The 21,462-nt window shown below is 44.0% G+C and overlaps 1 protein-coding gene across 1 annotated transcript in view; it reads left to right on the top strand.

The window, feature by feature from the left end:
* Positions 1-21,462, top strand: part of KREMEN1 (kringle containing transmembrane protein 1) — a 150,180-nt gene that overhangs the window by 11,694 nt on the left and 117,024 nt on the right. The window contains exons 4-10 of the mRNA XM_084649363.1: positions 70-221; positions 1,282-1,449; positions 1,697-1,871; positions 6,675-6,876; positions 10,810-10,895; positions 12,485-12,753; positions 14,724-14,867. Coding sequence (XP_084505489.1) covers positions 70-221; positions 1,282-1,449; positions 1,697-1,871; positions 6,675-6,876; positions 10,810-10,895; positions 12,485-12,753; positions 14,724-14,867 — 1,196 coding nt within the window. The remainder of the gene's footprint in view (positions 1-69; positions 222-1,281; positions 1,450-1,696; positions 1,872-6,674; positions 6,877-10,809; positions 10,896-12,484; positions 12,754-14,723; positions 14,868-21,462) is intronic.

Raw genomic sequence — 21,462 nt, 5'->3', positions numbered from 1 at the left:
GAAACACAAAAAAGACACAGAGTATCTTCCTTCAATAGCCACGCTAGACTATATTCTCCATATTAACAGGTTCAAGCAGGAAATTGAAACCAGTGGCTATGTTTCTGAAGATGGAAGAGCCCACTGCATCTCCCCTTTGCTGTATGAAAGTGGCCTCATCCCCTTTGAGATTTCCAGGGATGGTGGGCTCACATTTCCTCACTCTGCAACTTGGTTATCAGGTTATCAGTCTATCTGTTGTTTGCATGTCCTTTCACATAGTCACCAGATCATATGTTGGGGGGAGGAGGGATAGCTCAGTGGTTTGAGCATTGGCCTGCTAAACCCAGGGTTGTGAGTTCAATCCTTGAGGGGGCCATTTAGGGATCTGGAGCAAAAATTGGGGATTGGTCCTGCTTCAAGCAGGGGGTTGGACTAGATGACCTCCTGAGGTCCCTTCCAACCCTAACCTTCTATGAATCTATGAATATCCTCACCTCGGATAACCCTTCTCCTCTGGCCATTTCTGTTCTTCCTGTGTGGGCTGTGATATTAGCTGGCCTCAGAAAAGTTGCTTTCACCACTCCTTGTACCTTATATTTTGAGAAAAGAGGCTTTCCGTACTTTCATAAATTGCTGAGGCTGTTCCACAATTTCATGTTGCTGATATCAGATATTCTGGGCTAAAAGCATAGCTTAGCCAAAGGTTGTTCCCTTTTGGCTTTCATGGGAGAGTTGCTACCTATGTAGCACAATGGTCTTCATTTGTGTTGGTCTGGTAATGCGTAGGGCAGGGGGTAGGAAACCTATGGCAGGTGCCAAAGGAGGCATGCAATCTGATTTTCAGTGGCACTTTCACTGCCCGGGTCCTGGCCACCGGTCTGGGGGGCTCTGCATTTTAATTTAATTTTAAATGAAGCTTCTTAAACATTTTAAAACCTTATTTACTTTACAGACAGCAATAGTTTAGTTATATTTTAAAGACTTATAGAAAGAGACCTAAAAACATTAGCATGCATTACTGGCACGCGAAACCTTAAATTAGAGTGAATAAATGAAGACTCGGCACACCACTTCTGAAAGGTTGCTGATCCCTGGTGTAGGGCATGCATCTGAGACAAACTTAGCAAGCCCTGGCATGCTGACCAAGGTGTAAGTGGCTCTTTTTATATAGTTACTCTATTTAGAAAGATTCATACTAGAAATATTGCAAACCCCTTAATTACAATAAAACCACTTTTCCAGTGTTATAGAAAGCAAATGAGCAGTTAACACATGAGCATCTTCTGTTCCATAATGCAGTACATCACAGCAAAGTGTCAGCTGCAGAAAAAAGCACACTAGTGAATGCCACAAAGTGGCAGTACTATGGCACACCCAACACAGGAGGAAATTTGACTGTCACATGGATGCACCAGACATTTCCAGCTAGACATGTCAATATAGAAGTCTGGGGATATCAAGAAACAGGTAAATCAGGAATCTGTATATGTGTGTAGGGAGGGGCATTATCTTACTCATAGTTTATACAGTGCCTAGCACAATGTGGTCCTGATCTTGATTAGAGCTTGCAAATGCTACCGTAATATAAATAATTTATAATAATATTGATGACTGTTATTCTGCATTTAAACACACGTGAAAGAGTGTAATTGCCATTGTGTGGTCAAGAGCTCTTTATCACCTTGCAAAAGGGTTTTCTACCTTCCTTCAATAGGTGAGAGTTACTCAGAGAATTGGATGGCTGAATGGAAATATCTTTACACCCTGGGAAAGGAAGAACCCAATAGTGGAACATTTACTTTCATTCCTGTACCTGCTAAAGCAGATTATAATACCTGGGACATTGGAGCTTTGAGAATCAGTCCAAGCAACTATTCTGATGGGCAGAGGCAAGTAACTGATAGATAACACAGAGGCATTTGTTTATAGTGGAAGCATCAGTCCTGGCTCCGTACCTAAGGTTGACTTTTCTTTTGCAGTTAAAGTAGGGATTCATTGTTTTTGTTTTGTATTAAAAAAAATCCAGCATATCCTTCTCCAAATTACATTACTTACTCTTTGGGCATGGAGTGTATTTTCAGAGAACTTACAAGTAAGTAAATTACTTGGTTTTGAATGAAAATAAATTACAAACTTAGTCCTGAAGAAACTTATTATCTACGTAAAGTCTTTTTTTGGTCACAAATGATATTAACAATGGAATAATACCAACACTGCAGACTTTTCATATAGGTTAAAATTAATTGGAATCTTGTGCAGAGGCTATTTATGAAGAAATTAGGTTGTAGTTAAATCAGTTGTATCTAATTGTTATGATTATATAGGCTACAGACAAGCTTGGGTAACTTCATTGAGACCATTGTGACACCAGCGGTAACTGATTATCACCCATCCTTTATGGCTAATTTGCATGCAGCACTGCTCTTGCTTATAATGAGTTAGCAGCATGAGGGAGACAAGACATATGTTGGGATCGTTTCCCACTGAGGGCACTATTGCATGATTGTATGCTTATTTGTAAGGCAATATCAAGAACTCTGCTTTCAGGAAGTGCTTGATAAAAGGGGACCATATATGTGAATGTTGCACTGACTATCTTGGCTCTCTCATAAGAGCATAAGTTTTCCATCATGTTTTCCAGCATGGCCTGCATGTTATACATCGATTAGAGCATGTTTTCCAATATGCATTACTTTAATTTATCAGCATTGAATTTCATTTGCCATTTTGTAGCCCAGTCACCCAGTTTTGTGAGATCCCTTTGTAACTTTTTGCAGTCTGCTTTGCACTTAACTATCTTGAGTAATTTTGCATCATCTGCAAATTTTGCCACCTCAGTGCTTAGCCATTTTTCCAGATCATTTATGAATATGTTGAACAGCACTGATCCCAGTACAGATCCCTGCGGGACACCACTATTTACCTCTCTCCATTCTGAAAACTGGCCATTTATTCCTACCCTCTCGTCTTATGCTTGAACACCAAATAATGGATCAGGAGTTCTCATTGGTAGATGATTTGGCCTCAACTGTCACAACTCTTTTGAAGGTTCTTTGGCCCCATTCTAGCTTGGGCATCAGTGCTTGAAAAGCTTCCCATGGCACTGTTGCCTGGGCTTCACTGTGTACTAAGCTGTGACCCTGCTAGGAGGAACTGAGAAACAAGTGTTGGAGGAGTCCTTAAAGCACAGAGACACTAGGATTCATGCACTGGGCTCTCCCTGCCTCCTTCGCATAGTGGTAGACTCACTAATACAACCCTCTAGCTCAACTGCAGATTGAGGAACAGATTAACCTGTACGCTTCAGCTGCTTTGCCTTGCTCTGGCAATGAAAGCAGCTATTAATTCTGTTTAACTGGCTGGTTTGCTCTGGTCACATTGCCCTACCTTGCTGTGCCAGTGATTTTTCCCTTAAGTTACTTTTTTTAAAATGATTTAACATTAATACTACATATCTTAAAATCATTGATGATATCACGCAGTAAAATCCTCTGTGGGTTTCTTATGGGTTTGTTTAATGTTCATGTATGACATTTTAAATATTTTTTTAAAATAAGAAAATCGCTAGACAAAAAACATTAAAATAGTTATGGTTGAGATTACATATCTATAATTTAAGAGTAAAAACTGTACAGTCATGGTGTAATTGTCCCAAAACTAGGCATTACATACTTAGGAAATCCAGAGCTAATGTTACACTTACAAGCAATCCAAACATTTAAAGGTGGTAAATGCATGTTTAGGCACCCAAGGAACTTTAACTCTGTCTTGTAGTGATAATATGACATGAAAACAAACAAATAAAAAAACTAACATATGTTTAAAAATCAGTTTAATCTGAGACTGTGATGATTTGGGCAGTATATATACACTTCTTGAATTGTGTGAGAGTTTATTAATTCTCAGTATGTATTTCTGTCAAGCTGCAAACTCAATTTTGAATGCGCAACTTCTTTGCCTTCTCTGTTGTCCTCTTACCTCCATGTTGTGCTGGAACTCCAAAGGGCAGTGGTACAGGAGTAACATTACTGGGTCATTAAATCTAGATCCGGGGTGGGCAAACTTTTTTTTTCGGGGTGCGAAACTGTATGAAGGGCTGGGTAGGGAAGTCTGTGCCCCCCAAATAGCCTGGCCCCTGCCCCCATTCACCCTCTCCCACTTCCCGGCCCCTGACTGCTCCCTCCTGGGACCCCCCACCCCAAACCCCCCCTGCTTCCTGTACCTTGACTGCCCTGACCTATCCACACCCCCGCCCCCTGACAGGCCCCCCGGGACTCCCACGCCCTATCCAACCCGACCTTTTCCCCGAACACATACTGCCCCAAAACCTCTGCCCCATCCAACTGCTCCCTGTCCCCTGTCTGCCCCCTGGGACGCCCCTGCCCCTAACCACCCCCCCTGTGCCCTGACTGCCTCCCGGGACCTGCTACCCAACCCACCCACCGCCATGCGTGCTGCCGCCCCAGGCCACTCAGAGCAGCAGGAGCTTGCAGCCCTGCTGCCCACGCAGCAGCGTGGCTGCGGGGGAGGGGGAACAGCTGGGGAGGGGCCAGGGGCGAGCCTCCCAGGCCAGGAGCTCAGGGGCCGGGCAGGACGGTCTCCCGGGCTGTAGTTTGCCCACCTCTGATCTATATGGTTCTCTATTCAAAGTGAAGCACTGTAGACCATAGACTGGCTCCTAACCAAGAGAATAGGGTATCAGAGGTTGTCTGGCAATAGTTACCTGGCAGGGGTCTGATCACATGGTGCGGCTGATCAGGGAGTGACCTGACAACAGAGTTCGGAGATTACAAAAGAGAGGGGCTTGGAGCTATGAGAGGGAGAAGAATCCAGAGATCCTATGTTCTGGATGAAAGGCTACTCCTGGGGAAATTCTGTGCCACTGTGTGCGTGCATAATTAATGAGTCACGCATATTTTTAATTTTTTGCACAAAAAAGCTTCTGCTGAAAAGTTGCTATGGCAATAGAACATAGCAGCAGCTCACAGCCAGCTAGGGAAGAGAGAGAGCGTGCCTTCTTCACAGCGCCTGTCGGGCCAGGTCAGGAGACAGGGCCTATGGGGAGACAGACGGACTCATAAGGGCTAGTGCGGGAGGACAGACTGGGGCAGGGGCTGAATGGTACTGTAGGTACAGGACCACATGATGAGGAGGAAGGGGGTGCAGAGCTACAGGGGGAAGGGGAGTGGCTGAGTGGACACACACACACATGGGGACAGGGGGAAGGGGTGGCTGAGTGGGGGCACAGAGAAACATGGAGATGGGGAGGGAGGTGCAGGGCCACACAGGGACAGAGGGGTGGCTCAGTGGGGACACAGAGACACATGGGGATGAGGGAGGGGGTGCAGGGCTAAATGGGGATGGTGGGAGTGGTGTCTGAGTGGGGGTGGAGGGACACGTGCCTGACTGAATGGGAGATCTCGGCTGGGGTCAGCCAGGGTTTGCATGGGGGAAGCTCCCTATCAGTCCCCACCCCTGACCCCGAAAAAACCTGTTCCATGCTTTTCCCACCCATACCTAACAATCCTCCAAGTTCACACTCAGGCTCCTTCCCAGCAATTATTTCCCTCTTCCTCAGCTCCTCCATTACCTCTGACTCCCCCCAGCCTTTGCAGTGCTTCTGGAGGGTGTGGAAAATATGGTTCTGTATTGTAGTTTAAATGAATTATTACTCAGAGTTCTGTATTAATGTGCCTAGTAAGGAATGTATTTGTCAAAAAACATTTTTCTGAATCTTTTTTGTTGTCTGTATTGTTACAGACATACTTGCTGACAGGTATTTTTAAATGAATGACCAAAAATAATTTAAATTGGTGTTTCTATATTGTGTTATTTTGACAAATAAAATATGCAGAATTTGAAAATATTGTGCACAGATTTTTTTATTTTTTTGTTGCAGAATTTCCCTAGGAGTAAAAGTCATATGGAGCAGGGAGGGGAAGGATCCTGGATGGCTTTGGCCTATGCCCAAAGAACTCTCGAGTGATGAGGAAATTGAGGCAGGGAAAATGGATATAGATGTTTATGTTGTTGAGATCTCCATGCTTTGTGTCTTAAGTAAAGAGTAATGGTATTTTAGAATTTTGTGCAAAGTCTGTCTATGTGTCTATTTGCTTTCACTGTTGCATATTGCTGAAGAGTGAAACTGCATACCAGAAGGCACATGCCTTTGTTGGAATTCTGGGGGATGTGCAAGAGCTGCTGGGGAGGCTTGTGGGAGATGGTACTAGTTTCAGAGCCTAGACTATTTGGACAGAAGTGTTCCCACTGCCAAGAGGATTGTCAGATGTCAGGTTTGTACCTGGAGACCATGCCTAGAAGCCCAAAGCCAGGGACAGTGCTTAAATTCTGCCCAGACCCAGCATTCTACAGGCACATGGGATTAATTAAGCGTTTGGATTCCCTCACAGTAATCTGCTGAGTGTTCAATAGGGGGAGGTCAACCAGATCTGTTTCGGGGACCACAAACTCTAAAATGCCTTAATCATAATTGAATGGTTATTGCGTGATGTCACTGTAGGTTTGAGGCAGGAAATCTATAGGTAACAGTGAAGCAACTATTATCAAATGAAAACCTTTAGGTTGTAAAGTTTTCATAATTCTAGTTTTGATGGTATAGTTAGGTAATTTGGCATTCAGTAAATAAGACAAAATAATGCTTCCTCTGTTGGTCTAAGTTTTTTCTTTTTTAGCAATGTTCCATCAATCTGGAGCCCAGTGCATGCACTGGCCTGGCACCTTGGGGAAGACTTCAGGAAAGACTCAGCTTCCTGGGCAACAGCCAAGTGCCTGGAATGGGACAGGAGGGAGGAGACCCTTCCTGACTTCCTGGAAGAAATTATCGATTGCCCCTGCACCTTGGCACAAGCCAGAGCTGACACTGGCAGGTTCCATGTAAGTTAGTACTGTCTAATGTGGAGCCAGATGAGCTAATATATTTTATTAGGTAGACCTAGAGGTTTAGGAGCCTTTTATAGAAATATTTTTTTTGCAGTGACATAATAAATTTACCTGCCCAAATTCTGTCTCCCTAGTCTCTTTGCCTAGCCAATCCCAGTTTCCCCCTTCATGCTCTTTGTGCTACGTGGCTCTCTCTCCCCTGCCCTACCACTCTGCACAGGCTCCTAGTCTCCTTTCCAGGGCTCCTAATCCAATCAGTCTCCTCCCCATCCCATTTCTACCCTCACACCAGCTCCTTTTTAGATATCTCTCCTCCCCTCTTCCCCCTGACTGGTTCCTAGTCCCTGTCTCTTTGTCCCGCTAGTCCCAGGCTCCCCTCTCCTTCTAGCCCTTGGTTACTGTCTCCTTGATTAACAAGTCCCAGTGTTCCATCCTCAGATCCAGTCTCACTAGACTCCTTGTCCCAATCTACTCCTTTCCCTCCCATTGGTATGGATTTTGTTCCCTCTGCATTTGAATCAGATAGCTTCCTCCTCCATGCTGCCTGGGTGCCAAGGGTGGGGGGAGGGGCACTGAGAGCATAAGGTCCTTGTTCTCACTGGCCCCACCTCAACCCAGAGCAGCTGGCAGCAGCAATTACGGAGTGAGTCTTTCTGAACCCCTGTAGCCCTATACTGGAGCATGCTCAGTCACCTGTAGAGTTGTTATACACGTAGTTCGGTCACACGCTGGAGATATGAGTGGATTGAGCACTGAGAGCCAAGAGGCTGGAGATTTTAGCTGGTAATATAGAAGTCTCTACTGAGTAGTGTGAACTATTTTATTGCAAAGGCATATAACTTGGCCACATTTGGGCAGCTTTTCATGGGGATAGCAAAAGGTAGATCTCTGACACCAAAGCCTCTCCCTGCCAGATTTCTAGTTTCTCCGCCAAGGGATGTGGGGGCGCTAGAGCATTTAAAAGAAAAGGTCTCTAGCATTTTTAATGAGGGCAAAACAACATATTTCCCCCAGCCTCATTCTCAGAAATGGCTGAAATTATAAAAACAATATCAGCATATGCCAAACACATAGCATGGAAATTTTCATCCCAAACTGTTAGTTTCTCAAAGTTATAAGCAACTGAAAATAGGGTCTTATAATGGGCAGTGTTGGGCAACCAACCATAAGAGGCTCCAACCAGCCCCTCTTACAATAAAAACACAGGTGGCCTGTAAAGGTTTATTTTATGCCCTTTTTTGTTTTATTATGGTTAAAGAAGGCCTGAAAGATTTTGTTTAAAAATATTGTTTCAGTATTGCTAACTCTTGAGATTTTTATCTTGATTGATGGGATTTCAGAGGGTGCTGGTGATCCTCTCATGCAGTTCAGTGCTGCCAGAATCTCTCCCTTCTGCTTGCTGCTCTCACAGGAGGGGGGCAAAGAGCCCAGCAGCTCATCACAACTCTGCACTCTCCTCCCACACCCCTCCTGTAAGTAACAGACAGGATGGCGCCCCTACTACTGCTGCTCCTCCTGCCTTGAGTACCTAGCCTGGGCAGGGACAGAGGAGAATGAAGAGCTCCTGAAGCTGACACCCCAGTCTGGGAAGGTGAAGAGGGGACCCTGCTGCAGACCGCCAAAGCTTGAGGGGCGGGGGGTGAAGAACCCCAGGAGGAGAAGAGGAGAGGCTGTGGTTGCAGAACTGATGGGAGTTGGAGGAGTTGAATTGATTGGAGGGTTGAAGTTATGGAAGCCAGGGCTGGGTTTGGACAGAAGGGATGGTGCAGGGACTGGAGGATAAGATTAGTTGCTGGACACAGGACAGGCAGATTTTGGAGTGAGAGCTCTTGCAGCAGGGAGGCAAAATCACCGTACCCAATAAATTTGGGAGAGTGAGCAACTCTATTTGTTTCACACACACACACTGGTGTTAGATAGGGGGAGTTCAAAACTCAAAAAGACAGACTGAAAAAATACTATCTTGTAAAAAATAAATCTTATGATTCTGGGGTCCAACTCATGGTTTTTGGTCTCTTGAAGTTGGCAGTATTGTTTCAGTTTGGTGAATATCTCAGACTCTACTGTGAACTTTCACACCTAAATTGAAAAGGTGATGTTGAATCTAGTGGGAAAAAAAAAACAATTTCTTTTTAAAAAACCTTCGCATCTCACTTTCTGAACCTTTTGTTCTCTTGTGATACCATAATCTTACTAATTCTTTAGTTGCTTTAGTCTTCCAGAGTATACAAGATCTGAATTACTAATGAAAAACATGCCACACATATACACCTAGTTAACAAAAGGTTTCAGATCTTCTCTGTAAATCATAAAACAACCAAAAAAGGGCACGCCCATTCTTTTTGGTCAGAGCATTCTTTTAAGCACATACAACTGTAAAAATTTAACTGCCTCAAATTATGTCCTTATGGGTGCTCCAATTCAGGTATGCACGTGCCCCATGCACCTTTGATCACAGATTTTTTGGTAGCAGTGCCTGTACAGCCCATGCATGCGCTTCGAACATCCCCGTACCGAGGCTATATAGAACAGCATGGGTGAATCTGCCTCAGTTCCTTCTCAGCTGGGCTGGGCCGTGTCTGGGGCCAGGCCGGAGCCAGGGCCAGGGGGGTTTCCCTGAGCACCTGTGTGGTGCTAAGAAGGGTGCCATGCGGCCGCGCAGTTTACAGCTTAGCTCTTCAACCTTAAATAGGATTTACATATGGCAGGCACCCTCAGTTTCCCAGTTTGATCCCCACCCCTACTAGTGGAAAAATACCAGTAGTCCAAGATGGAGTCCAGTACCAGGTGACATGATCACATGACCCTGCAGTGTCAAAGCAGCGATAAGTCCTCAGGAAGACTTCCCAGGAAGGTGGGAGATTAGCATCTTCAAAGTCCTCTTAAGAAGAAAAGGAGTACTTGTCCTTATTGACATAGTCAATAATCCTAACTTTAGATACATAAATGATACATCCATAGAAATAGGATAATCATATTAAGTAAATCATAGTCTTTCCAATGATATCTCACATGACCCATCTTGCATAAACTACATCTTAGTTATGCCAAAATCAAATTACAACAATATTTCTATGAAGAATATGGGGCGTAGTGTCACAGTTGATCTTTGGGTGTATTATCTCATTATGAATCTGCCAACATCCAGCCTCCTTCTAGAGTGTTAGCCCAGTCTGCAAGGTCTCAGTCTATCTCTCTGGCAATATTCAAGGATTTCCAAATGATGAAATTTGCAGAGCTGCAACCTGGACTTCAACACACATTTTCTCCAAAGTATGGTTTGGTTCTTTGAAATGTGTCCCTTGGGTGCTCCACTACCCGCACTTCTCCGCTTTGGAGTTTCCTCTCATGAAATTTTGTGATAGAGAAGGAACTTAGGGTGGTTTGCCTGTGTAGCTCCATATATCCTCAGTGCAGGAATGAGGATGTTTGGAGTACAACTGTGCGCCAAATGGGCACCGCTACTGAAAATCTCTGATCAAAGATGCATGCGCACCTGAAGTGGAGCACCCATAGGAAGAGACATCTCAAAGAACTCTAATTAGGAGAATAACTGTTCCTCCTGGCTCTTGCAAATTACTTAATTTGAAATACTGGTTTTGAAATAATGCTATGCTTGAGTGTGTGCAGACACCAATATATGAAATTGTGACTGAGTAAAGTGTCATCTTTTGGAAGGAGGGGGGTGGTTGAAAACTTGTAACATACTCTTTCACATTTTTCACATTTATCCTAGATGTTTGAAGCTTTAGGAGAAATTTCTCCTCTTAGCCTAAACTGATCACACAAAAATCATGTTAATGGCTTGTTCTAATGAAAAGTTAGCCTTAACTATGGAGTTGTGACCAGCACATCCCAAAGAGACATAGACAAAACAAAAAGGACACAACAGGAATTCCAGCAAGTATGAACATTTGTCTCTTTCAGACTGATTATGGGTGTGACATTGAAAAAGGGAGTGTGTGCACTTACCATCCTGGAGCTGTGCACTGTGTAAGGGCCATTCAGGCCAGGTAAATACCTGCTTTTTTATTAAGCATTCAAAGGAGCATTATCAGACAGTTTATGTCCCCAAATTTGACTTGCCTTTAATTTGTTATAATTCATTGTGAAAATTCTCTGGACTCTAAGTGTACATCTACACAATGAGTGGCAGCAAGTCTCAGAGCCGGGTCAACAGACTCGGGCTTGCACTACAGCACTAAAAACTTCTCCCCAGCCCAACCCTGAATGTCTGTCTGCATGTCTATTTTTAGTGCATAGCATGAGCCTGAGTTTGTTGACCCAGGCTCTGAAACTCACTGCCACTTGCTGTGTAGAGGTACACTAGGGGGTATGTTCTTTCCTTAAACAGGGATCTTTTGCCTCTCAGGTAAATGCCCTAAGCAGTGAACTGTGGAGTTATTCTCACTATTTCTGGCCCAATTAATATTTAATTAGTTAAGTGGAATAGCTTCAACAAGAGAGTCAGAGGGACCTACATACTCCAGTGGTTAGGGCAATCACCTGATAGATGGGAGACGCCTTCTCATCCTTTCTCACGCAGAGGGGCGGAATTGAACGGAAGTCTCCCACATCCTGGGTGAGTCCCCTTACTAGTGGGCCGCTATTTTGTGTGGGATCAGGTATGCTCAGAATAAGTTTACCAGATCAGGTCCCGCAAGCAAGAATAGCACTCCCCTGCTCATCATCTCTATTTGGTTTGAAGATTGTCCTGGGTCTTCGGCATGAGATAGGCATCTGGACACCTGCCTGAGACAGGAGTGTGCATACCCAGAGGAAGAAATCTAGCCACCTAGGGGACTTTTACGGCAGAAATTTAGGTGCCAAATGAGTTTAGGCAGCAGCTGAGCAGGGGTTTTGTGGATCACAATAGAACCTAAATCTGAGCTGTAGGTGTATAAATCCTGTTGCAGATTTAAGCCCCAGTGTTTCCTTAGTTGCAGTCTCTGTCCTTCGAATCTTATTTATATTCCAGTTGTATGCAGTATTTTGATTTGTTCAGTCTTAGGTGATAGCACAACCATAGGGGGACTATACAGGTTGTCAGGACCTGAACTCTTTAGCATGCAATAGCCTCTTTCTCTATCTCCCCTCGCTCCCCAACCCCAATTCACTTGTTGTCTATGCTGCTGAGATAGGCCTTTTTTATACCACAAAATGGCACAAGTTTAACTACATTTATTTTAAACTCAATATAGTTAAACTAGTGTGAATCCCTAAAGTAGACCTAATTAAATCAATTTAAATTTTGCTTTTATCAGTTTAATTTAATTCAGTAATTTACGGTATGTGGCCATTTAACTAGTTCAATTATAAATCAATTTTAGTTGATTAGTGCAACTTCCTAGTACAGACAAGCTCTTGGATGTAAAAATCCTTTCTTGTCTTATCCCAAATTAGTGACTCCATACTTTATCCTAACCTAAACTAACTTTCAGGGATGGAAAAATCTTAACTGGGCCCATCTAATCACCATAGACATTACAGAATGTCTTGTAATGTCAATAAACAAAAAAACACTTGAGCTCCAAACTCATAAATATTTGTACTTCAAAGCTGAAATGGTGAATCTTTCTTCTCAATGCATTTCTCCAACCAGCCCCCAGTATGCATCGGGACAGCAGTGCTGCTATGACTCCACAGGTACCCAGATCCTCACACGAGACTCCATAGGGGGAAGTACACCTGATCGAGGCCATGACTGGGGTTCTCCACCTTTCAAAAAGCCGCCTAGGGTTCCTGGTTTTTCTCATTGGCTTTATGATGTCATCAGCTTTTATTACTGCTGTCTGTGGTCTGATAACTGTCAGTTCTACCTGAAGCACCGTCCCTCCAGTGACTGCAGGACTTACAAACCTCCTCGGGTTGGTAAGGGCTTCAGAGTTCCACTGAATAGTAAAGATGTTTTTTTGTTTGGATGCATAAAAGATATAGTCTCAGAATTCAGAGTAACAGCCGTGTTAGTCTGTATTCACAAAAAGAAAAGGAGGACTTGTGGCACCTTAGAGACTAACCAATTTATTTGAGCATAAGCTTTCGTGAGCTACAGCTCACTTCATCAGATGTGTCCGATGAAGTGAGCTGTAGCTCACAAACGCTTATGCTCAAATAAATTGGTTAGTCTCTAAGGTGCCACAAGTACTCCTTTTCTTTTTGCGTATACTCTCAGAAGTTATGTCATGGATGGGAGTCCAATGTGCCAGTCTAAATTTGCCAACAACTGTCATGGTAAACAGTTTGGAAGAACTGTCGAGGGCAAGGATTGTACTTGCTCTACTCTGCCGCTCTAGGATCCTGAACTCTCAATTTCCTCAGTAGCTCTTAGGAGCCTGGCTCATCATAAGGTTAAATTTATCTGAGGACTAGCTAATTCCCAAGGCTTTTAGCCATCAGTGGATGCTATGCCAGAAAGAACAGAGGGGCTGTTGCTTATGACAATTCATGACAATAGCTAGACAGTTGGTATGCTGAGACTGCTACTATTTATACCAATAATAATCATCTCACTGTAATGTAGTCCTCCCTCCTCTCTTTCTCGCTCAGTTGTTTGTCTCCATCTCTTCCCTTCTGCCACATGCTAACCCGGCTACTGTCTTTTTATTACACCTGTGCAGTGACCAGCCCAATGGGGCTCTGATTCCTGGTTGGGGCTTCTATGCAACCACAATGAGTATGATATTGTTGTCAATATGAATATAATTAATAACACTGTTAAAAATAAAAATTAAATTAGGAGGAATGGCTGGCATACCACTGGTGGTCCCACCCTTATTCCACCAACCTGCCCTGCTCTCCCCTGCACTGCGAAATCCTGCCTTCTCCCTAATACACAGAAACAAGAGGGAGTTGGGATTGTTTTAGGGCAGGGAGAAACTACCAGAGACCAGTGCATAACTGGAGAAGGTTCACAGGTGACCCAGCTAAGAAGATGACATGGGGGAGCTGGTAATTCCAGGATTCCTGACTCTCCTACTACAGTCAACATTCCCACTAGTGCCAGTTCTCCCTAGCCTTCTGTCTCTCCCTTCATTTCCTACTGTTGGCAGCTCCCCTCTGTCTCCAAATTCTCCCATGTTTCTTGGCTCATCTGGCTCTCCCAGGACTACCGGCTGTCCTGGGGCTGTTGGTGTTACTGGCTGACTTGGGTCTCCCAGTGCTGCAAGCTCTACAGGTCAAATCTGTTTCACACAATCTCTTAGAGGTTGTTCTCTGAATGTGGAGTATAATTCGGATATTTTCTCAGTACATACCAAAGCCTTGTCTAACTGGCATATTTTCTGAACTCTCCCACTGTTGCTCTAGCACTGGTTCAGCAGCACCAATAGTGTTGCAGCACTAGCATAGATGTGCCACCAACATGTTTACTATTGTGTCATTGAGACATAATCTGGTCAGATATAAATTGCACATCGGTAAAAATGCATGTGCCTAGTCTCTGCTTGAAGTGACACAACTGGAGTGGCACCAGGGGTGATAGAATGAGTGATTTCCTAAGGAGTATGTTATGTCTTTATCAGACAGAGCCATACTAACAATGGTCAGGAGGTGCATGGTCAGAGTATCAGCGAATGGAAGCAGTGATGTGTCAAAAAATAGTTCTTGCTAGTCCTACAGTGCTGTCTGAGTTCTGGGCCTTGGCCCTACGCCATGCATTTACTCCCTTCTGGTGCTACCAGTGGCATTGGGAAACACTCCCTCTGTACTCCTTTCATATTTTCTTCTCTCTGTATGAATGCTGTCCCCTGGAAGCCTCACAAAAATTATCTAGTGAGCCATGGAGCACATAATTGTTGTGTTTTTTTTGGTTTTTATTATTTAAACGTATGTGTGTAAAACAGCTTCTGCTTTTGGGGATCCTCACTTCCTCACATTCGATGGAGCTAACATCACATTCAAAGGACAAGGTGAATACACACTGCTGGAGTCCAATCTGACAACCTTAAGAGTACAAGGAAGGACACAACCTGCCAGACCTCTCAATAGTAAGTTGGGGAAAGAACAAGCAACAAAGACAAATCATCTTTTGGGTTTGATCGTTTGGTTTAGTTTTATCTTTGTTTGAAAGCCAGAACTCTTTCTATCCTCCCTCTTTCCCTTAACTCACTCCCATCTTACTCCCTTTCCATCATTCACTTTTTCCCCCCCAAATCAAACTCAAGTGCTCCCTGCAAAACCTAAAACTATTTTGATAATCTAAATACAAGTACGTACATTTAAAAACATGTTCCATTTTGTTTGGAACTAAAGAAATGTGGCTGATCATTTCTGAGCACTTTGCTTGAATATTGTATCTCTTCCACTCTTGTTGGCCAGTTTGTCTTCTTAGATTGCTTATTCTGGTGAGGGGCGGGGGGGGGGGCACTATTTTTATGTAAGTCTGTAGAGCACTTAGAACATTCTGGGTGCTGTTGTAGTAGATTCTGATTGCTTAGACCTGGCTCCCCCCCCAACCTTGTCAACCATTTATGTTTCTGAATAACTAATTATCCATTTCTGCCATGACATCCATGACATTATCCTGTGTTGTTGTATGCTTCACTCACAAAACTGGGTACATATAAGGGATGGGAATTACTATTCTTGTTGTTATCCCCTGGAGTTTGAGATTGCAGGAGTGAAAACAGGAAGGCCAAATCACACTTGGAGTTGCTGCTAACAAGAGATGTTAAGAGTAACAAGAAGGGTTTCTTCAGGTATGTTGGCAACAAGAAGAAAGCCAAGGAGAGTGTGGGCTTCTTACTGAATGAGGAAGGCAACCTAGTGACAGAGGATATGGAAAAAGTTAATATACTCAATGCTTTTTTTCATAGAATCATAGAATATCAGGATTGGAAGGGACCTCAGGAGGTCATCTAGTCCAACCCCCTGCTCAAAGTAGAACCAATCCCCAACTAAATCATCCCAGCCAGGGCTTTGTCAAGCCTGACCTTAAAAACTTCAAAGGAAGGAGATTCCACCATCTCCCTCGGTAATGCATTCCAGTGCTTCACCACCCTCCTAGTGAAAAAGTTTTTCCTAATATCCAGCCTAAACCTCCCCCAGTGCAACTTGAGACCATTGCTCCTTGTTCTGTCACTTTTTGCCTCTGTCTTCACGAACAAAGTCAGCTCCCAGACTCCTGCACTGGGCAGCACAGCATGGGGAGGAGGTGACCAGCCCTCTGTGGAGAAAGAAGTGGTTCAGGACTATTTAGAAAAGCTGGACGAGCACAAGTCTATGGGACTGGATGCACTGCATCTGAGGGTGCTAAAGGAGTTGGCAGATGGGATGGTAGAGCCATTGGCCATTATCTTTGAAAACTCATGGCGATCAGGGCACGTCCTAGAAGACTGGAAAAAGGCTAATATAGTGACCATCTTTAAAAAGGGAAGGAGGAGGATCCGGGGAACTACAGGCCAGTCAGCCTCACCTCAGTCCCTGGAAAAATCATGGAGCAGGTCCTCAGGGAATCAATTCTGAAGCACTTAGAGGAGAGGAAAGTGATCAGGAACAGTCAGCATGGATTCACTAAGGGCAAGTCATGCCTGACTAATCTAATTGCCTTCTATGACGAGATAACTGGCTCTGTGGATGAGGGGAAAGCAGTGGACATGTCATTCCTTGACTTTAGCAAAGCTTTTGATACGGTCTCCCACAGTATTCTTGCCAGCAAGTTAAAGTAGTATGGGCTGGATGAATGGACTATAAGGTGGATAGAAAGCTGGCTAGATCATCGGGCTCAACGGGTAGAGATCAATGGCTCCATGTCTAGTTGGCAGCCGGTATCAAATGGAGTGCCCCAAAGGTTGGCCCTGGGGCCAGTTTTGTTCAATATCTTCATTAATGATCTGGAGGATGGTGTGGATTGCACCCTCAACAAGTTTGCAGATGACACTAAACTGAGAGGAGTGGTAGATACGCTGGAGGGTAGGGATAGGATACAGAGGGACCTAGACAAATTAGAGGATTGGGCCAAAAGAAATTGGATGAGGTTCAACAAGGGGAGGGATAGCTCAGTGGTTTGAGCATTGGCCTGCTAAACCCAGGGTTGTGAGTTCAATCCTTGAGGGGGCCAGTTAGGGATCTGGGGCAAAAATTGGGGATTCGTTCTGCTTTGAGCAGGGGGTTGGACTAGATGACCTCCTGAGGTCCCTTCCAGCCCTGATATTCTATGATTCTAAGGGCAAGTGCAGAGTCCTGTACTTAGGATGGAAGAATCCCATGCACAGCCAGTGTTTTCCCCAGGAATTGAACCTGGGGGCAGGTGTTCAAATTTACAGGGCGGGGAGTCAGGGCCAATGAGGGCTGAGACTATGAGGATGAAGGTGGGCTGTATGGCACCATAGTAAAAACTGAAAAATGTTTCATGACCATTTTATTAGATTTTAAAATCATCACACAAATTAAAGTTGGCTACTCAAGCCTTCTATGAAGTACTACATCTACATCCTTCTTGTTTTTTTGTTATAATTTTGTAGAACTCTGTTAATGAACTTCTTGAATGCAATGCATTCTTTGGTGGCTTCTCGTGTGTCCAGTACTTCCATTCCTTCAATTGATATGCTCATTAGTTCATTCACATGATCAGGCAGAAGGCAACGTCTTTCAAAACACAAAATTCTATTCAATAATGAAAAAGAACGCTCAACTGTAGCTGTTGTGACTGGGAGTAGCAAGAGATGAATTCCTACTTCTTTCAGCCCAGGAAACGTAGCATAAAGATTGGCTTGAGCCACTAGTGATGATAAAAAAGAAGTTGAAGTCAAATCTTCATTCATTCGTCGTATGATATTCCACTCTGTGTTCAAATTCTCTATTCTGTCCTGAGCACATGGCAGCCCCATTGCTGGTAGTCCCTCATTCCCACTCAACTGTCAGTGTTTTATAAGACAGGGATCTGTAAAAGCTACATAGAGGTTGAGTAGAATCTAGAAGTCACTGTTGTAGATTTTTAAAAATCAAGTCTGTGTACTTTTTCAGTTGTCTTAAACACTTCTTGTCCTCTTCACTTAAGGATTCAATATAAATGCCTTCATTAGTCAACTTCTGGACTGAAGTCTTTGCTTCTTCCAGTACTTTTTCAATGGATAGCTCTCTGATTGAACCAAATGTAGCTTCTATTGCTGGACAAAGATCTTCTACTGTTGTAGCAGATGCCTGGATGGCATTGTGTAATGACCCAAGTGGTTTCAACAGTAGACTTACAAGAGAGAGAATGGCAATAGTCTTCTCTGAATGTAGTAGCAGAAGTAATCCACCAGCCTCATACTTAGTTCCATCCCATCTTGGTAGATACTTTCCAGAGCCAGTAATAATGGCTGGAGTAATTTTAAGACAACAGCCAAGGATCGCTCATGAGAAAGCCAGAGGGTTTTCCCAGGTTGGACTAATTTCAACTTCAGTCCCAGTATATCTTCTATATTTTCCAAGATATTCAAGATATTGGACTCTTGCTGAAAAAAGAATATAATGAAGACATTAAATTTATCGCTTTTTTAATGTCTTTTGAACAGTCTGCAGCTCGTACTAGTGCTAGTTGGAGTAGATGGCCTCTGCAGTGTGTATAGGAGAGACTCGGGTTACACTTTTCTCTGAGCAAAGCTTTTGCTCAACCATGTCTTCCAGAGAAGTTTGTAGCTCCATCAAATGCACAAGCAGCCATCTGTTTGGGGTCCATATGATAAGCATTTAACTCTTCTATGATGTGGGTTTTCACAGATGCAGCCAATCTATCTACTGGCCTACCACTGACATCAAGATAACATACACAATGACTTAATACTTGATGACTATTTGCATTGGTGCATTCATCAGCCATGTATGCAAATTTTTTGAATGTGGTGAGAGAGTTCTTTACTTTTTCAACTGTTGAGTCTTTCACTGTTGCACCACAGGCATCTAGCCAGTCAGTTGAGTTTCTTGCAAAAAGATAGTGAGCATTTGCTGGTCTTGTTCGGAACCAGTGTTCAACTTCAGGATGAACAAGTGACAATGCACTTAACATTGGTCTCCAGTTTGTAGTGTGTGGTATCTCTTGCTTAAATAGAAAGTATGATGCCACAGCCATGTTTGTTCGCATGAACTGTGTTGTCTCCACCATTCTTAACAGCCTCATTAACACTCACTGGTGTTGTCCTTGGTCAGTGGAGACTCAGAGTTCAGAGGTGCTTTCACATGAGTTCATCTCCCAGGTGGGGGCAAGAAGGCACCTTGCTCATTCCTCCGGTTGCTCACTGTTCGCTCTGGCCACTGTTGTTTGTTGTGTCACTGTTCACTCCATCGCTCTGTTGCCAATGGCCCTGCGCCGTCACCTTCTGCTGCCACTGTGACCTCTGTGAGTTGGTCTCTTGAGGTTCCACCCAGCTCTCAGTGATTTTCTTCAAGAAGGATGTGGATAAATTGGAGAGAGTCCAGCGAAGGGCAACAAAAATGATTAGGGGACTGGAACACATGAGTTATGAGGAGAGGCTGAAGGAGCTGGGATTGTTTAGCCTGCAGAAGAGAAGAATGAGGGGGGATTTGATAGCTGCTTTCAACTACCTGAAAGGGGGTTCCAAAGAGGATGGCTCTAGACTGTTCTCAATGGTAGCAGATGACAGAACGAGGAGTAATGGTCTCAAGTTGCAGTGGGGGAGGTTTAGATTGGATATTAGGAAAAACTTTTTCACTAAGAGGGTGGTGAAACACTGGAATGCGTTACCTAGGGAGGTGGTAGAATCTCCTTCCTTAGAGGTTTTTAAGGTCAGGCTTGACAAAGCCCTGGCTGGGATGATTTAACTGGGAATTGGTCCTGCTTTGAGCAGGGGGTTGGACTAGATGACCTTCAGGGGTCCCTTCCAACCCTGATATTCTATGCTTCTATGATTCTATGATTTTAGCTGAGCTCTCAGTGGGGGAACCTTGCTGCTAGTGCAGACTGGGCCATCTCTTCCACAGAAACACAGTCCCACAGCAGGTCTAAGCACTTAGACCTGATTATCAGTGATTTCAGCTGTAGTGATCACTTAACAAAACAAAGACTATCTATGGAGCCTAATCACCTCTTTCTTTAAACAGTGGAGAGGGGCAGGTCTAATAGTACTTGTGACTCAGGCAGACCATCAAGCAAAACACCTGTCCTCACCCTCTCTCTCTATTTAGCTGTATGCCCTTTACTCATACAATAAGAATAACAACATTTCATTATACCTCCCCCCACCTGCATTCAAGTGATTTGTAACCCAACCCCAGCCAAAATCTATCACCTGGGCAACACAGCTCTGTTTGCTGGATACCTAGGTAGATTAGGTGTGAATGTAAATACAATCTGGTCCTGAAGCCTTTCCCCACAGCCCCTAGCTCATCACTAGCTGTCAGGGAGAGCTCATTTAGACTCTGCTTATAAATCATAATTTTAAATTATTAGGTTGGCCAACATCATTGAAATGAATGAACTGACATGGTCATAAACACAACAGCTGTGAAAGGAAGCTAGTCTTTGTTCATACTTTTCAAACCTATTATACTTTTTCAGGTACACATATTTTATCATACACTGTATATGCTTTTAAAGTGTGTATTAATGTTTCAATTTCAATTTCAATTCAGATTTCCAAACAATCACTAAATTGGCAACACTGCATGTAACTAGTTCACAAAACTGGGGCTGGGGGTGTTGGAGAAATTCGGGGGGGGGGGGAAATCCCCGTGCACCGCTACAGACTAGGGACTGAATAGCTAGGCAGCAGTTCTGCAGAAAAGGACCTAGGGGTTACAGTGGATGAGAAGCTGGATATGAGTCAACAGTGTGCCCTTGTTGCCAAGAAGGCTAACGGCACTGTGGGCTGTATGAGTAGGGACGTTGCCAGCAGATCGAGGGACGTGATCATTCCCCCCTATTCGACATGGTAAGGCCTCATCTGGAGCACTGTGTCCAGTTTTGGGCCCCACACTACAAGAAGGATGTGGAAAAATTGGAAAGCATCCAGTGGAGGGCAATTAAAATTATTAGGGGGCTGGAGCACGTGACTTATGAGGAAAGGCTGAGGGAACTGGGATTATTTAGTCTGCAGATTTCAGAGTAACAGCCGTGTTAGTCTGTATTCGCAAAAAGAAAAGGAGTACTTGTGGCACCTTAGAGACTAACCAATTTATTTGAGCATCCGATGAAGTGAGCTGTAGCTCACGAAAGCTTATGCTCAAATAAATTGGTTAGTCTCTAAGGTGCCACAAGTACTCCTTTTCTTTTAGTCTACAGAAGAGAAGAATGAGGGGGATTTGATAGCTGCTTTCAACTACCTCAAAGGGGGTTCCAAAGAGGATGGATCTAGGCTGTTCTCAGTGGTAGCAGATGACAGAACAAGGAGTAATGGTCTCGAGTTGCTGTGGGGGAGGTTTAGGTTGGATATTAGGAAAAACTTTTTCACTAGGAGAGTGGTGAAGCACTGGAATGCGTTACTGAGGGAGATGGTGGAATCTCCTTTCTTAGAGGTTTTCAAGGTCAGGCTTGACAAAGCCCTGGCTGGGATGATTAAGTTGGGGATTGGTCTTGCTTTGAGCAGGGGGTTGGACTAGATGACCTCCTGAGGTCCCTTCCTTCTATGATTCTATGATTGGAGT

The sequence above is a fragment of the Lepidochelys olivacea genome, assembly GCF_965140295.1.
Source record: "Lepidochelys olivacea isolate rLepOli2 genome assembly, chromosome: 15".
NCBI lineage: Eukaryota > Metazoa > Chordata > Testudines > Cheloniidae > Lepidochelys > Lepidochelys olivacea.
This window is presented reverse-complemented; position numbering and strand designations above follow the sequence as displayed.